This window comes from Lutra lutra, chromosome 6 (assembly GCF_902655055.1).
Source record: "Lutra lutra chromosome 6, mLutLut1.2, whole genome shotgun sequence".
Classification (NCBI taxonomy): Eukaryota; Metazoa; Chordata; class Mammalia; order Carnivora; family Mustelidae; genus Lutra; species Lutra lutra.
Window position 1 is genome coordinate 107,913,280 of NC_062283.1, and position 17,528 is coordinate 107,930,807.

General features: G+C 37.0%; 1 protein-coding gene across 4 annotated transcripts in view; it reads right to left on the reverse strand.

Moving 5' to 3' along the window:
• CEP162 (centrosomal protein 162) overlaps nucleotides 1–17,528 on the reverse strand; it is a 103,225-nt gene that overhangs the window by 24,830 nt on the left and 60,867 nt on the right. For all 4 annotated transcript variants that reach the window (XM_047734066.1, XM_047734068.1, XM_047734065.1 and 1 more), the window contains exons 17-22: nucleotides 17,294–17,406; nucleotides 15,482–15,587; nucleotides 8,639–8,765; nucleotides 7,303–7,466; nucleotides 6,449–6,553; nucleotides 2,794–3,006 (exon numbers count right to left, since the gene is read on the reverse strand). In XM_047734066.1, the coding sequence (XP_047590022.1) occupies nucleotides 2,794–3,006; nucleotides 6,449–6,553; nucleotides 7,303–7,466; nucleotides 8,639–8,765; nucleotides 15,482–15,587; nucleotides 17,294–17,406 (828 nt within the window). The remainder of the gene's footprint in view (nucleotides 1–2,793; nucleotides 3,007–6,448; nucleotides 6,554–7,302; nucleotides 7,467–8,638; nucleotides 8,766–15,481; nucleotides 15,588–17,293; nucleotides 17,407–17,528) is intronic.

Here is a 17,528-nt window from a genome sequence, read left to right on the forward strand (position 1 = left end):
TTCACTGTCCTATGACAACTGTGGTAACGGGCCTATGAATATGTGCAACGGGGACGAGGCGCCCCAATGTGCGTGGAAGCCTGAGAAAAGGTGGGAAGACCACAGCAGAGGGAGCACATTTAGGTTTGGGCTTGAGAGATGAGTGTAAATTTGGGGATAAGTGGAAGCAGGGACATTCCTGGAAATAGGAAGAATACAGGTCAAGGCAATCTAATGCTTGGCGTGTACTGGGAACTGGAAATGAAAGGAAGAAGTGACAGAGTGAGCAGGGACAGGAGGGAACTGCAAAAAGAGAAAAGTCAGGGTGGGTAGATTTACAGATTAAAAATAGGCCAGAGGAGGGGCGCCTGGGTGGCTCAGTGGGTTAAGCCGCTGCCTTCGGCTCAGGTCATGATTCCAGGTCCTGGGTTCCAGCCCCACATCGGGCTTTCTGCTCAGCAGGGAGCCTGCTTCCTCCTCTCTCTCTGCCTGCCTCTCTGCTTACTTGTGATTTCTCTCTGTCAAATAAATAAATAAAATCTTTAAAAAAAAATAGGCTAGAGGATTGGAATTTATGCCTCTATTTGGACAGTGGAATGCTAATATTAGTTGTAATTATTATAATCATTTATTGAATACTTGCTACACTCCATGCAAAGCAGTAGGGCTTTACATATACTTTGCTGCTTGATCCTCCAACAGCCTACGAATTAGGGATCAATTAAGTAAAATATTTCAGCATTTGCTTTGTGTCAGGCACCTTGCTGAATGATGGAACACAATGGTGAGTAAAGGCAGAATAGTCCCAGCCATCAGGTCTAGAAGCTAGATGGGGAGAGCGATCACTCATGATCCAATCAAAATGGCCGGAAATGTGGTAGATGCAATGGAGAAGTGCCTGGGACTAGAGTGCCTGTGAGATAATTTGTCTATCAGAGAGTCCATGAAGGTCTCATTGGGTGGCAATGCCTGGATTGAGAGTTGAAGGAGAGGAACACCTTAGCTGTGAATGAGGTGGGCAGAGCACGCCAGTCAAAGGCAAGAGTCTGCCAACATGTGTGGCCAAGTAGGAGAAACATGTTAGTATAACGGGACAGAGAAAGCACTGTGGGAGAATATACTGGACAGTGAGAGGGGTCTGGCCGTACATGGAATTATAGACCATTTTTGAGGAATTTATTATTGAGGAAGTTATTGAGGGATATAAAGAAAGGTGTGTATGTGTGTAAGACAGAGGGATATGGAAATATAATTTTGGCTTTCCTGTCAACAGCTGATTAGAGGATGGGGTAAAGTGGGTATGTGTAGACTAGTCATATTACAATAGTTATTACTAATTTCTTATTAATAATGGCCATAGAGTGACATGGTGATAAAAGGGTACAGAGGAACTGAAAGAAATTTGGGAGTCTAAGTGGCATAATTGGCACTAAGTCAGTTATTATCTCTTTTACATATGAAGAGAGGGAGACTGAGCTGAAGTAACTAGTGCGAAGTCATGAAGCCCTAAGGGTTAAACTGGGCCTGGAGGAAAGGCTGGTCTGACTCTAAAAGCCTGTGTTTTCCATTGTACTGCATCTGTTAAAAGTACTGTGGGGTCAGAGGAATAGAAGAAATTGATTAGCTACAGCAATAGGCTTGCCAAGTAGCACTGGGGGAATTTGCAACACCAGACACACACACACCTGTGACAGCCCCTACTCTCACAACTGTGCCATCTCCTCAGATTTGTGTGAGAGGAAGAGTGGAGAAAGAGATGGGTGAACTGGAGCAGAAAGCAAGGAAGGTCAGCCTGGTTGGAAACTGAGTGCTTAAAACGGAAGTCCTCCTTGGAAGTCATGAGAGTGAGAGAAGAAAGAGAACCAGGTAGTAGGCTGAGAGATTTGAAAAAGAGGGTGGAATAAACCAACTTCCTTGACAGGACCTTAAATTAACTAGCAGGCCGATGTACTGGACGAGGCTTTCAACATTCTACTGTTTCTGGAATCTATAGTCTATCGTCTGTTGCTTCTCTCAGGATAGAAATCTGTGGAGAATGAGATCTGCTTCCTAGAAGCAGCATGGCCTAGGATTTGAGGCCTTGCTCTATCGCTCACCAGCAGCAGCATCTCGGGCAAGATGTTCAATTGTGAACATCTCTGCTCCCCTGTCTGTAAAGCAAGGTAGCAATATCTATTTCTCACCAGTGATGAAAGGATGATGCAAGATGAACTAAAATGTCTGTGAAACATCTAGCATGAATTACTGCAGAAACTGTGTGTTCAACAAATTTTTAAAGTAAATGAAATATCACATCTTCTTTCATACTTGGTCATCCTAGCACTTGTAGTTTCGACTTCATTCTTCATGAAGGACCAGAAAACTCAGAGAAAGTGAGACATTTTCAACAGGCATTGCCCGGCCCCCTGTTCTACCCCCCCAAGACGTATTCTTCTGTCTTACTCTCTTCTCCCTTGTCTAGGGAAATTTCAAGAAAGTATTTTCAACCATGGCAATTAAAAATCAATTTTTATTGACTATACATCAGAGGTGTTTTACTCTGCCTTTCCATGACTTAATTTCCACTAACTATGTTATCACCAAGAGGGGGCCCTGTGCTTGATTTTCCATGCTTGAAACAAAAAGAAAAGGTGCTGAAGGAGAACAAAAGACAAGATGGGTCTAGGTTTCTTTTGCATCTGCTGACATTCATGGTAAAGGTTTTACAGGGAAGGATGTTTAGTGATTTGTCAAAATGAGACCTGAGAAGTGCCCAGCCCCCATGGTACTCAGCCCCCTTGGTACTGAGACCCCGAGGGTCTAGCCGGCTCTTACCTTCATTTTCTGGAACTGTTGTTCCATGGTCCGAAGGCTTTTCTTTGCTTCTTCATCTCTGCCTTCCAAATCAGCCTCTAGTTTTTTTATCCTTTTTTCCATAAAGTCCACTGTATTTCTGTCCACTGTATCACCAGCTGCTGATGCAGCCAATATTAAAGCAGGTAAAGAATTGGGATATCTTCTCTTTAGAATTCCTTCCATTTCCTTAACCTTTTAAAATAGTTTTGCATATATGTAAGGTCACAAATATATTAAAATCAAGCAGTTCAATGTACAAATTTAGATTATGCTCTATCATTCACATCTAGCTTTCAAAGACAGGTTTATATCACATCTTAAGACTGAATCAAATGCATAAAAAATAGATTAATTTCAAATTTTATATCCCTAGATAATCTGATTTTAAAACCCTACAGTATAATGTCTAGTTTAGTACTGGTTAATTTACAGAAATCCTCTTACATTTATTTGAAATAGATCTTGGGACTTTCTATTGTATTAGTAATAGCCAATCTTTCTGAGGACAAATAGTCTTTCCTTTTTTCCCCACAGACTCCCTTGGATGATCATGTTTATACTATCTATTGATTGAAAAATGACTTAAATGACATCAGTGTATAGAACTTCTGCAATAAACACAAGCTTCCTAAGCACCGGCCCCTACTTGCAACCATCTCTACGTGACCTCATCCCTCCTACAGATATCCCCCTCAAAATGCAGTTTGATCTATCTTAAAGTTACTTCTTTCATTTAGAAAGCAAAGAGGATTAATAATGTTTAATGAGGTCTTCACAAAAGACAACTTTTCATTTGGTCTATTAAACAATAATATATTTTATGGTCTTTCTGTAAGGAAGAACAGTGCTAAGGCTCATAGATATTATGTATGTGCATGTGTGTATACTTGTTTTTGTTAAAGGTATTACAGTTAAGATATTTTAGAAAAACATATTAAAGCACAAAATTCTTTGTTGAGCAGTTTTCTACCCTCTGAGCATACAATACAATAAAACAGCACATGAGAGGCAGTGTAGTGCAGTGGTCAGAGCATGTCTGGAGTTAAAATTGTGCCACTCAGCTTTATGACCTCTGTCAACTCCTCCATCTAAATTTCTTTTGCCTGAGTGGTAAAGTGGGAATGACAACAATACCAGTTTCATGGCATTGATATTTTTAAGTGAGGATCAGTTGACATCTATCTTGGTAAAGTGCTTAGCAGAATGCCCAGTGTACAGTAAGGGGTTGATAATATTGGTTTTTATTATCATCTGGTCTCAGAACCTACCCTTCCTAAGGCACGGTGGGTTGCTGGTACTCCAAATTGTTTATAGATTGAATATTGTTCCTGTTTAAGTATTCAAGGATCTCATCATTTGCAGAGTTAAAAGCAAACATTTCCATTCATGAAGACTGCTTGCATATTTATATATGTACCATAAATTGAAATATATCTAGATAACAAATATTGATAATTTCATCTGCAACATTTTCAAAACTTTGTTTTCTCTGGTATTGAAAATCTAGTTATTTGGAGTAGATCTAAGCATATAAAAGTATATACATACATATAACACACCATATATATTGAAAAAAGAAGATCTCGATTTTTAAAAATGGTGTATATTATTTATAATTAATGTTTTCACTTAAAATTTTAAGAAATGTTTTAATCTAATTTTGACTTCTTAAATGTTTATTTTTTTTTGGAAAATTAGATTTTATTTATATTTTCTTTAATTTTTCTTTTTTTTTTTTGATATGGTATGTCTTTTTTTTTTTTTTATTTCTTTTCAGCGTAACAGTATTCATTGTTTTTGCACCACACCCAGTGCTCCATGCAATCCGTGCCCTCCCTCATACCTCCCACCTTGTTCCCCCAATCTCCCACCTCCCGTCCCTTCAAGACCCTCAGGTTGTTTTTCAGATCCATAGTTTAATTTTGCTTTTTAATATTATTCTTTGGTGACTAATACCAGTGTGGCTCTCATACAAAGTAAACGCTTTTTAAAAAATTCTCACTAAATTAAGCTATGGAATATCCCACTAAATAAAAGCATGAGTAAAAAATTGCACATAATCTGAAATTTTCATTATTGCATGCATCTAACCAGCCCCATTTTTACTTATGTACTATTTAGAAAAGGAGATTTTTAATTATTATTAATTATGCTATAATTGATCTATTTCAGAATATGGCTCCAAAATGATTCTGAATATACTGTGATATACCTTGACTTTAAAATATATGTTAAGATTTAAAATCATTAGGATAGAAATGTTCATGGGAACAGAATAAGATCTGAAATGTACATGCAGCAAACTATACAAAATACTATAAATGAACAATATTTTAGAAAGATATAGTTTAAAATGGTAAACCAATGAACTTTTAATGAAACCATTAATAAAAGAGAAAGGTAACTTGTATAAAGTGCTATATTCCTAGTCAATATGGATCATTTCAATTCTTAATTTTGCTCTTAAGCATGCTTCAGTTTTTCACTCTCATACATTTAGTTCTACATTATTTCTCTTAAATTCATCAGGTGGAGAAGAAGTTTCTTTGGTCTTCTCTCTCACAATTCTGGATGGCTTCATCTACATTAGCTAATTTAAATCTTGAGCACTGAAAAATAGCCAAGCAATCCTAGATTACAGTTATTTCAGAATATTCGTCGCTCTTCAAAACACCTCTGCCCTATTCCTTTCCTGCCTATTGAGCCCAACTACCAAATCATACCTTTTAATATAAGAACAGGTCCTGTAAAAGTAACAAAGTTAATTCTTTGCTTAGTTTTCCTTCTCTCATAAAACTGGGAAAATACTCAGCCCAGTGATGACCTCACAGTTTTGCGTTTGTGATGGAATAATAGCTGTACATTTAAGGATCATGACTTGACTACAGATTCAGGCTCCCTTATGAACAGGGTTGGAAATTCTTATTTTGTTTTGATATTGCGTTACGAAATGTAATGCAAAACATTACCGAGTTTTAAAAACAGAAGGAGAAAGTTAATATTCCACCCCACAAAACAACTACTTCAATGAAAAAACAACTTTATCCTAATAAGTATCACTATATGATTTTTGAAAAGGTCTCCCAGCTACAGACACCATGAAGAGTATTTCAAAGCTTGACAGTGAGCAAGAACTCAAAATTAAGGCCAGCTTTTCGGAAGGCTAAATGTTCTGTTTCCAGGGTGTTTCGCAACACTTCCTAAGCTTTTCTAACATGTTTCCAACTCAAGGATCTCCTTTCCTGTAATCCTTTCTCACCAAACTTTCATCAGGAGAAGGAATCCTAACTCCATACCCAGAGTTTTAAAATGCTGCTTGTTTCCAGATGTCTAATAGAGCTAGATTGCACAATAACCTTTCATCCACAGGTTATGTGCAATGAGGCACAACAGCCTACACCTTCTTTAAGGCAGAAAGCCACAGACTACATAAAATGATTTTGTTTACTACTTTTATTTCTGTCACTTTAAATATTGCATATCAAGAATTTAAGGGGCAGTTCTATATTAAAATAAATGAATAAAAACAACAATTTTCAGGTTAATTATATTTTCTAGGAACTTTTGAAACAAGAGAAAACAAAAATGCACTGTATATAAAATGCCTTAATGAAAATTTACCCTGAACACATACTTGTCGCTCTAGATCCTGAATTTTTTTGGCATCAGCTGCTTTCTCTTTTAAACGTATCTTCTGTGAAACAGATGGATTTCCAGACTCAGCTTTCAGTTTCTCAACCTATCAATAAGTAAAGAAAATGTTAAGGAGCATATTTAAAACACACCAGAGAAACCCCAGGAAAGACGCATAATGTATTCGTTCATTTATTTATTAATTCCCAGACAGGGCGCTGTGCTGGAGATCTGGAGGGCAAACAAGATAAGCCTGCTTTTACAGTGCTTGTACTCTGGTGGAGGAGACACACAATAAGCTAATAAAGTATATCAATGAGTAAATAAAATAACCCCAGAGAGTGACAAGTGCTAGGAAGAAAATAAAACAGAGTGACAGAATGGAAAGAAAGGTCTGAAGGGGAAGGACTGGTAGCTCCATTAGATGAGCAGATCAGAAAAGGGCTTTCTGGGGAGTAGAAACTGGAGCTGGAACTTGAATGAGGAGTGAGACACGGAAGAAACTAGGCCAAAGTAATCTAGACCAAGGCAACCCATGGAACAAGCATGGCATGTTCAAGAATCAGAGGGAGGTTTGGTGTGGCTGCAGGAGAGTGATTCGTGGAGTACGATATATACAGATGAGGCAGGCAGGGTTCAGACGATATGCAGACATGACAGGTTATGGTAAGGAGCTTAGATTTATTCTCAGTCTTATCTCTAACAGCCTACACATCTAAGAGCAAACCAAAACCCAAACCAGCTATTTTCATCAGCAGTGTTTATGGTATTGACTCAGTTATACTTATAAGGCTAAGAAGAACTAATGCTGAATAGGGGTCATCACAGAAATACTTTCTAAAATGATCTTACTACCTCAAGTTTGAGCTTCTCAATTTCTTCATTTGCTTCTTTAAGCCGAACTGCATCTTTATCCAGAAGTTCCTGATTTTCAGCATACCACTGTAGTCTTTTTTGTAGACGACTGATTTCTTGCTTATGTGTTTCTTCTAAGATTTTTATTTCATATAATTTTTCACCTATAAGATAAAGGAACTCCTGGACTTGATTGTAATTTTCCAAAATATGGAAATAAACTAAATTACATGAACACCAATGCCTATCTAATGAAAGCATTATGAAAAAACAAGAAAAAAATTATCTTTGCAATGTAATATCCAGTTTAATCTAGAGATAAAGATTGTTTTTATAGTCCAAATCCTCAAATTCATAGCAAAATTGGCTGTGTATAAATTATCATTTTCCCATTTTCATTATAAAAGCAAAGTTGTTTCTGTGAGACAATAAATATTAGATCCAAGAGATAATAAACATGAAGAAGTCCTAGAATTATATTAAAAATTGCAATGAGAAACATTAAAGAGTGCTTACCATGCATGATTTCATTTAATACAACAAACATATGATGGGCACTATTATAATTCTATTTTACGGATTAGTAAAGCAAATGCAGGTAAGGGGATTTTACTGTACATATCTTACACCGAAGATCATAATATCACATGAGAAAGACCCTCACAAGGGCTCCTCTGATCCACTTTCTAGCCCTGGGTTCTGTCTTCCTAAACTCCAATCCATAGGTGCACTCAAGAACATGCTTAAGAAACACATTCCAGCAACCTTCCTCCATCCTTTCACTTCTGCGTCTTTCAATCTGTCAGACCCAGCTCAAATGCCACTCTTCCCTAAAACCCCTATGTAGTACCATAGTACCACATTTCATGTTTATTTGTAATTTTTTAAATATTACACTTTTCTGCATTCTTATCTTTCTTTTGTCTTCCCTGGTGGGGAATGTCATAGTTATCTTGTGTTTTCTATAAACACAGCGCAGTGTTATTGGTTCATCTGGCAAATACTTGAGAGCCTAGGTTTCAGACTCAGGGATAAAAAGGCAGACTGTGCCCTCAGGAAGGTCACAGTCTAGCTAGGGTGACAAACATGAACATGAATAAACATAAGATGCCACAAATTCAAAATAATCCTTGATTTTTTTTCCTGATCCTGCAATTATTCTTGCTAAAACCAATCAAATCTGCATGCCTATTAATAACTAGTTTTTTAAAAAATTTCTAAAATTACAATATACTTTAAGGAATATGATTCTGATTCCATAAGTAATAACAGCAACTATTACTTAAATTCAAGAACACTACGAGTATAAAGGTAAACTTTCAGCTCAGCATTTTACCTGTGGCATAAGCAATCTGATCTTTGGCTTGGTCTCTCTCTTTCTTCATTCTTTCCAAGTCTACTTCAAGAGCTTGTTTGTCTTGCTTCAGTCTTCTGATGTCTTCCAATAAACTGTTTTTTTCTTTCTTGATGGTTATAGAAATAAAAAAGCAAAATATTCCTGGCCCCCAAAAATTGTGGTATAGGCTTTCTTTTACCCCGTCCATCCTTAATTCTACATATGTATTTTTATAAATACATGTATTTTTTATAAATACATAATTGTTTTTCCTAAATTTAGTTCTGGTGTCATCACTTTCTTCCACCCCACCAAATTACAATAACTCCCCATAGTCTACTAGATCAATTCCAATCATCTAACTCAATACAGCCTAAAGACCTTTCAATGAACTGTTCTCACTTCTGGATCACTGCAATAATGTCCTAACCGGTGTGCCTCTTCCACTTTCAGCAGCTAGTCTATTCTCACACTAGCCAAAGAAATTTTAATTAAAAAAATACTGAAGTCTAACTGACATACAATAAATATCCTGTTAGTTTCAGGTACACATCATAGTGACTTGATATTTGATTATATTATGAAATGATCCCCATGGTAAATCTAGTTACACAAAGTTATTATGTTATTGACTAGATTCCCTATGCTGTCCATCACAACCCTATGTCTTATTTTATAAATGATAATTTCTCCAACCTCCATCTCCCCTGGCATCCCCCACTTCTGGTAATCGACAGTGTTTCTGCACCTACCAGTCTGTCTTGTTTGCTCGTTTATTTCACATATAATTGAAATCATATGGTATTTGTTCTCCTCTGACTTATCACTTAGCATGATATCTTCTAGATCCATCAGTGTTGTCACAAATAGCAAGATCTCATCCTTTTCTATGGCTGAGTAATATTTGGTGTTCATCTATCAGTGGATGTTTACGTTGCTTCCATATCTTTACCGGTATAGATAACGCTGCAAGGAACACGGGGTGCACGAATCTCTTCAGATTGGTGTTCCCGTTTTCTTTGGATTAATACCCAGAAGTGGAATTGCTGGATCATAGTAGTTCTATTTTTTATTTTTTTGAAGATCCTTTATTCTGTTTTCCACATTGGCTGCACCAATTTATATTCCAGCAGTGTATGAGGGTTTCCTTTCCTTCATGACCTCACCAACACTTGTTACTTTTTGTCTTTTTGACCATAGCATACGTGACAGATATGAGGTGATATCTCATTTTTTTTTTTTTTTTGTGCCTTTGACTTGCATTTCCCTGATGATTAGAGATGTTGAGCATACTTTCATGTGTCTGTTGGCCATTTGTCTGTCTGTCTTTGGGAAAATGTCTACTCATGTCCTCTGGCTGTTTTTAAATCATGTTATTTGTGTTTTTGACATTAAGATATATAAATTCTTTACATATTTTAGATATTAATTCCTTAACAGATAAATCATTTACAAATATCTTCTCCAACTCTATAGCCTACCTTTTACCTTGTTAATGGCTTCCTTCACTTGTGCAAAATCTTTTTAGTTTAATATTATCCCATTTGTTCATTTAAGATTTTGTTACCTTTGCCTGAAGAGACTGGTCCGGGATGGGGGGGAATGCTAAGACCGATGTGCAAGAGCTTACTGCCTGTGGTTTCCTCTTGGGAGTTTTATGGTTTCAGGTCTCATATTCAAATCTTTAATCCATTTTGATTTTTTTTTTTTTTTTTAAGAGAGAGAGAGCATGTGCTCATGTATGTGAGTGGGGTTAGGGCAGAGGGAGACAGAGAATCCCAAGCAGGCTCCATGGCCAGTATGAAGCCTGACTCGGGGCTCGATCTCACAACTCTGAGATCATGACCTGACCCAAGATCAAGAGTTAGATGCTTAATTGACTGAGCCACCCAGGTGCCCCTTGAATTTATTTTCATATATGGTATAAGATAGTAGCCCAGCTTCCCTCTTTGTTATATATCTGTTCAATTTTCCTAACATTATGTATTGAACAGAATTTTCCCCATTGTATATTCTTGCCTTTGTCACAGATCAATTGACCACGTGTGTCAATTGTGGTTTTTTTTTTTTCATGAGCTCTCTATTCCAAAGAGGAATTGTTTTAAAGAGGTGGTGAGTTTTGTTCCTCTGTCTGAAATTCTCTGGAGCCACCAAAGTCCTTACCATGAGCTTCAGTGCCCTGTAACCCAGCCCTGCTCCTACCTCTGACCATATTTACCCTAAATCCTCCTCTTCCAACTTCATTCCAGCACAAGAGACTTCTAGTTGCTCTTTGAACAGAACCAGCACATTCCCACTGCAAGGTGTTGGCACTTACTGTTCCTCTGCCTTCAGTGCTCTGCCCCCAGATAGCCACATGGCTCACTTTTTTACTTCATCAAGATTTCTGCTCAAATGAAACCCCAGGAAGATCTTTCCTGATCCTCTTTATAAAATAACCATCCTCATCCTGACTTTCAGGTATGACGCTTTATTTTCTTGTCACAACACTCATCACCACCTGACATACGTTTACTGGAAAGCAGAGATTTTATTAATCTTTGTATGAAAATTGCATAAAAATGCTTAGCACATTAAAAACTGAATGAATGCTCAATACGCCCTACTTCATTGCCCCCAATTCCTCCACTCAACAAAATCATGCTTATCCTTCAAAGCCTAGTTCAAAGGAGGCTATTCCTATCAGCCCCTCCTCTGTGTTCCCCAAAACTTTCACTGCACCTCTAGCACAGTGGTCATTACTTTCCGCGTCATAGAACGTTGATTTGTGTACATGCCTCTTCTCTTTAACAGGCTGAGAAATCTATGGGGACCAAGACTGATTTATTACTAAAACCTGTATACTTCATGGCACTAAGCACACAGCTGGTACTCAATAAATGTTCACTGAACCAAACTCTTAATTGCTAAAGAAACTCTTGGACTCACAGCAGTACACGCAGCATAGTTAAGTTTCAAAACAAAATTCTTACAAAATAAGATTCTTACAAATTCTGTTATTACTCTACCTTCTAATCCCAAATCCAGTCTTATGGAGAAAATAAATCCATTCATTAAAGCACTGTATAACCGTGGTTTCTAGCCGAGTCACAGATTGGACGGCATCATTTAACTGTTTAGTCTTCTGTGACTTTCTGTAGATGTCTTTTCAGGAGAGCAGTGAGTTTCACGTTTTTGAATGCTCAGGCTCTTTCTACAACTACTTTTTGTTTATTTAGTTCAATCAAGTTAGAAGTACTCTCTAGTAGAGTCTACTTCATAGAATTACAGAGTTTGAGAATTCAAAAGAACTTTTAAACATTTTGAGTTCAGTCATGCAATTGACACTTAAAGGAATGTTCACTTTATGCTTGCATCTTTCCAGGGAAGTATGAATTCCTACCTGAAGAAGGCCAGTAACGTTCCAGGTCAATCCTGTGGGCACAGGACTCCGGGCTGGCAAGTACTTGTACTCCCTTGTAAGTTACCATGCACACTTTCGGAGAGGGCCTCTGCTTGCCTCTCTGGCCTTGCCCACTTCTGCCTCAAGAGATCTCTATTTCTAGAAAGTAACAGGGCCCTTCCTGGTGTAGGGGCTTATGCTTTTCTCCTGGCTGAAAGGCTTAATCTTTGCATAGTTGGCTGCTGCTTCCCTTCAGCTCTCGACTTCTGACCTAACTTTCTCAGAGGGTCTCCTAGACCACACTGTAGACTACTTACTGCCTTGCCCTCTGCCCCAGCCACACTTATTTGCTATTTTTATATTCTTCAAAGCACATCTTTCTATTTGTAATTATTTCCTTTATTTACTTACTCTCTTCCCTACTAGAATACGTGTTCCTAACAAGCAGGGTCTGTGCGTGTCTTGTATACCTAATGTATTTCAATACCAGGATGAGTGCCAGGAATGTGGCAAGTACTTCATAAAGGCTGATGGAATGAAAGTTGTGGTTAACATCATTCCTCTTCCCACCTTGGGATACTAAAAAGAGTGAGCTCACGACCTGTGCTTTTGCTATACTTCTATCTATGCTTTAGAGAGAACCAACTCATATTTTAATACTAATCAGTATTAATTTTTAAGGTACAAATTAGATTGTACACACATATATTCAGTATGAGTATTATTATACTATAGACTTCTCTCAGGATAAATTTTTGCTCTAAAATCAAACCCAGAACACCAAAGTAAATGGAAATAAAAGGTATATTTATATTCTATCTTACAGTATTTACAGAAATAAATACCTGAAGAATTTTTACTATTATCTTGACTTTTTTTTTTTAATTTCTTTTTAGGTTTTTCCTGCCTTTGGTAGTGTCACCATTGGGGGCCGAGATGTAGATTTTTATCCTGAGCCTGTTCACTGGGTTTCTTTAATTTGAAAAGTCATCTCTTTTATCATTTCTGGGAAATTCTGAGCCACTACCTTTTAAAAATATTTAAATACATTTTAGCATTTCATATATCTGATATTTTCCATTTGTAGTCTATTTATATTATAGTCTATCCAGTAATCCTATTGAGGTTCTAATGCTGCTGTTTATTAAATCATCCAGTACCTGCTCCTGGTGGATGATTTCTCTGGGTTTTATAATTTTATGTTGTGAGCATATATTGTCAGTGGGTTTTTATCTGTAGGAATACTGTGTGAGCTGGGTTAAGGGTGTATACTTACTTCTAAGAGCTGTTTTGCATTTGTTTCTTCTAGATACACTAGAGGTTATCATCGACTCAAGACCACGGACATTATCTTTTTCAGTTTGGGCATGACCAATCCTTGCAGGTAGTGTCAATTTAAAAATACTAAAACACACATGAAAGCAGAAGGGATGACATTTGTATTGAACAATCAGGAAAGTACGGGCACTGAGCAGTGGAGACTTTCTCTCCCTCCTATCTAGCAATCAAATTAAAACAAAAAATCTTCTTGACAAATCAGCCCCATGCGAAGGTGGGTAGATATTTTCCTAGTCTGCTGCCATACTGAAGGATATGGCCTATTGAACTCCAACGTGTCCTGTCTCCACTTTGCTGTTAAAGCTCCAGCCCACCCGTGGCTACTGAACTGCTGGCCTAGAGCAGATGTTTACTGTTAGGTTTTTATCCCTCCCATATTTCTGGCCTCTGGAGACTTCCCATATTTCTTGAAAGCTTTTATATTATGCATTTACAAGATGTTTATTCTATTTTATCCAGCATTTTCTGATGTTTTTAGTGGAAGTTTTAGTTTCCTATCAGAAAAATATTTCAAAAACAGCACTTTAAAAAGGTCGCTAATAATTTGAATAAAGCTAATGTTTGGGGTGAAACTTCTTTTTTTTTTTTTTTTTAAAGATTTTATTTATTTATTTGATAGCGAGAGACACAGTGAGAGGGGGAACACAAGCAGGGGGAGTGGGAGAGGGAGAAGCAGGCTTCCTGCCAAGCAGGGAGCCCGATGAGGGGCCTGATCCCAGGACTCTGGGATCATGACCTAAGCCAAAGGGAGGTGCCCAACAACTGAGCCACCGTGGTTTTCCAAGGCTTCATAAAACACAGCGATATTAATTTCTCTTTTAACTTGATATTTTTGAGGTCTACTGGCACGGGAGTTAGGGGGAGTCCAACCATTCATTCGTTCTTTTAACCTATATGCCCAACTACCTACCTAATCATGCTATACATGCATACGTGCATCTGAAGAAAGTTGCCAGATAGATTCATATTTGAAGCTGCATTTTATACACCACAAAAGCCTACTAAACATGTTATTAAACTGGGGTATGTTTAGACGTCCACGTAACAAAACTTTATATAATTTCTTGTTAAAAAGTGGTATATAATTGACATTTTTCGAATTCATACAGTCATTCAAATAGGTTAGAAGGCTTTTTAGTCTCATGCCAAGGTTCTTCATGGGAAGAAGTGGGGAGAATTAACTACGCTCCCACAGGGGACAAATCTGGAAATGCAGCAGTGCTTTTGATTCTTATAATCACTGGTGAGTGCTATGAACATGTGTTTCCTGGGGACAGCAATGACAAAAACTGTGCAATACATGGAACTGTTCTGCTTCAAATAGAATTAACCTGCCCAAAGTTCCAAAACTTCTCCTACTGGTAAATACCACTTTAGAAAATTCTAAGCCATATCCTTTATAATACAATTCAAAAAAATAAAGGAAAAAGTTATGGAGCAGCTACTGTATCTCCTATCAGTGTTAGGTACACAGGATGAAATATTTGTAGACACAGTCTGCCTTCTAGAAGTGCAGAGTAAAAAGCCAACTAACGTTTTAAGGTGAACAATCACCTTCAAAGTATTTTCCTATTTTAGCTTACATTTCCAATAAGGAATTTGTTTATATAAGGTATATATGCCCTAAGTAAGGTTATGCCTCCAGTATGGCTCCATGTGATGATCACTAGATGAGAGGCTGGATTATAAAGAGGATGCCATTGAAAACCAGTATTATGTCATTGTCTCTACTAAGGTCATGTGTATATTAAATGGTAATTTTATTTATTTATTTTAAATTTTTTTTTTTAAGATTTTACTTATTTAAGAGGGGGAGAGAGAAAGAGAGCATGTGTGCATGAGTGGGGGAGGGGCGTAAAGAGAGGGAGAAGCGGACTTCCCGTGGAGCAGGGAGCCCAATATAGGGCTCGATCCCAGGACCCCTGGATGAAGACCCAAGACAAAGGCAGACACCTAATGGACTGAGCCACTCAGGCACCCCTAAGTGCTAATTTTAGATATACCTTCATTTTTTAATGGTATGAAATTTGTAACAGATTTTATCTATTCATAAATTACAAAAAAGGATTTTTTTTTACATGTAGAAATTTTAATAAATTCTTTACTATCGTTATGCAACTTACCTGTGTCGCCCGTAGTTCTGCTAACAGATCTGTAAAATTCTGGGTTTTGGTGGGTTCTGAATCTTCAACTACTTGAGACAGGAACCGACTTCTGTGCATCTGTTCTCTGATTTATTTTGAAATTAGAAAGATTTTTTTTTTTTAACAAAGTACTCCTTTCAATGCAAAATATACAATTCTTAAAATTAAAAAAATCTAATGGACATTGCAACTATTTGAGCTACTGAAGAGGAAAAGGTTATTTACTTTAAAGATTAAAATACTAAAAGAAGTACACTCTAAGGGAGATGTTTTTTCAATTTAAAGGAATCGAAACCTAACATCTTCCTTTATTTATAATACAAAAATACTTTTTAATTCTTGGAGGAAAAAATTCCCAATGTCCCAGAAAGATGTGCTGCATTCCTCCTGTGGTATTACCTCATGCCTGCCTCATCATTCTAGATTCCTTTAAAGAAACACAAATCACAAATGACAAACAAAACCAAACACAGTCTATTATTTGAAGTCAGAAACAATTTTTCTGGTTTTCCAGAAATATTATACAAGGAGTTTAGGAATGCATTTAAAATCATCTAATCCTAACGTAAAGAAACCATCTATTTCGTCATGAAAGTGCCTTTAAAGGTGCACTTTGGGATCCAGGAATAGATCTTCTCTTTTAAACCCCATAACATGTGATACTTCAGAATACTTTGTTGATTGAAAAGAAATCAGATATAAATGCTTTCATGCATCAGTACTGTGCAGATTATCACAACTGGCTTGGGGTCATACAGTCAAGGCCAAAGAAGCTTCTTCTAATAGCAGTCCTATCTAAGTGATTAGGTATCTATGTGAAGGGACACAAAACTGGTGAGCCATTTCCTAAAAGAAGATAGTACCCCAACTTGCCCATGTTTATGAGTTCAGCTTTTCACTTAAAAAATGTGTTAAAGCTGGATGTAGTCATACCTAAATGATCTTAGAGCCTGAACTCTGATTCCTGAGTAGGTCCTGGTGCTCCCTGAGCCTGCCATGCTGAGTGCCAGTTAATAACAACTCACAGGTTCTTCTCTGGAGAAATGCTCTCAGCCAAATAACAGCCTCTGCCCCCCTGGCCTAGAGGACATCCCTCAGCCACTCCTTTCCCAGGGCATACCTCAGCCAGTGACTGACTAGTTTGAGAGTATAAAAAGTTGCTCCCCTTGCCCCAAACGGGACCAAATCTGTGATGCAATCTGTTTTCCTCAGCTTTCTGGTTAAGAACAGAATAAATACAGCCAGTCTCTAGCTAAGATCATGTTCCTACTTAGCTTCCCTCCCCTTATCCATTCTTGCTTCTCTTGTTCCCCTTCTCCTGAGAGTTATCCTCAAAATAATAAGAAATATTATTTAGAATAAGAAAAATAATAAGAAATCAGCTCCATAAGGATCCCTACCTCAGGCTCTACTTCTACAGAACCTGACCTACAACATTAAGTGAGAGTTGTAGGATACATATATTTTTAGTATTATTAACCACATAGTTTCTTAGGAAATGGTTAAGCATCTCAGGCTTAATGACTGGTCAAGAGGAATACCATGTATTCAATTTCCTAAAACTGATGTCAAACTCAAATATGAGTATGCTGAAAATACTAAAATATGGTACTACTAGTCATCTAGTATTAAAAGAAAAATACACTAAATATTAAACCTATAAAGTTACAAACTATAAAGAAGTGTAAAACTTTTTTCAGTTCTAAGTAAAAATGTATTTTTAATGTGACAATAAAATGATTAGAAATAGTCTAAATATATTTTGATTTTACAAATTCAGAAAGGACTTACTTTAAGGAAGCTAACTCACTGAATAAATTCTGGTTTTCCTTGAACATTCGCTCCTCATTTTTCTTGTTTTGTTCTTGGAGATCTTTCACTTGATTATATAATCTTTCATTTTCCTTTTTGAAAACAGAAAATTGCATTTTAGTTAAAAGTCATTAGTACTTATATAGCATAAGTATTTATGCTCACAACACATACATCCTTTACACATTCTTAAAGTCTTTTAAATTTATTCAGT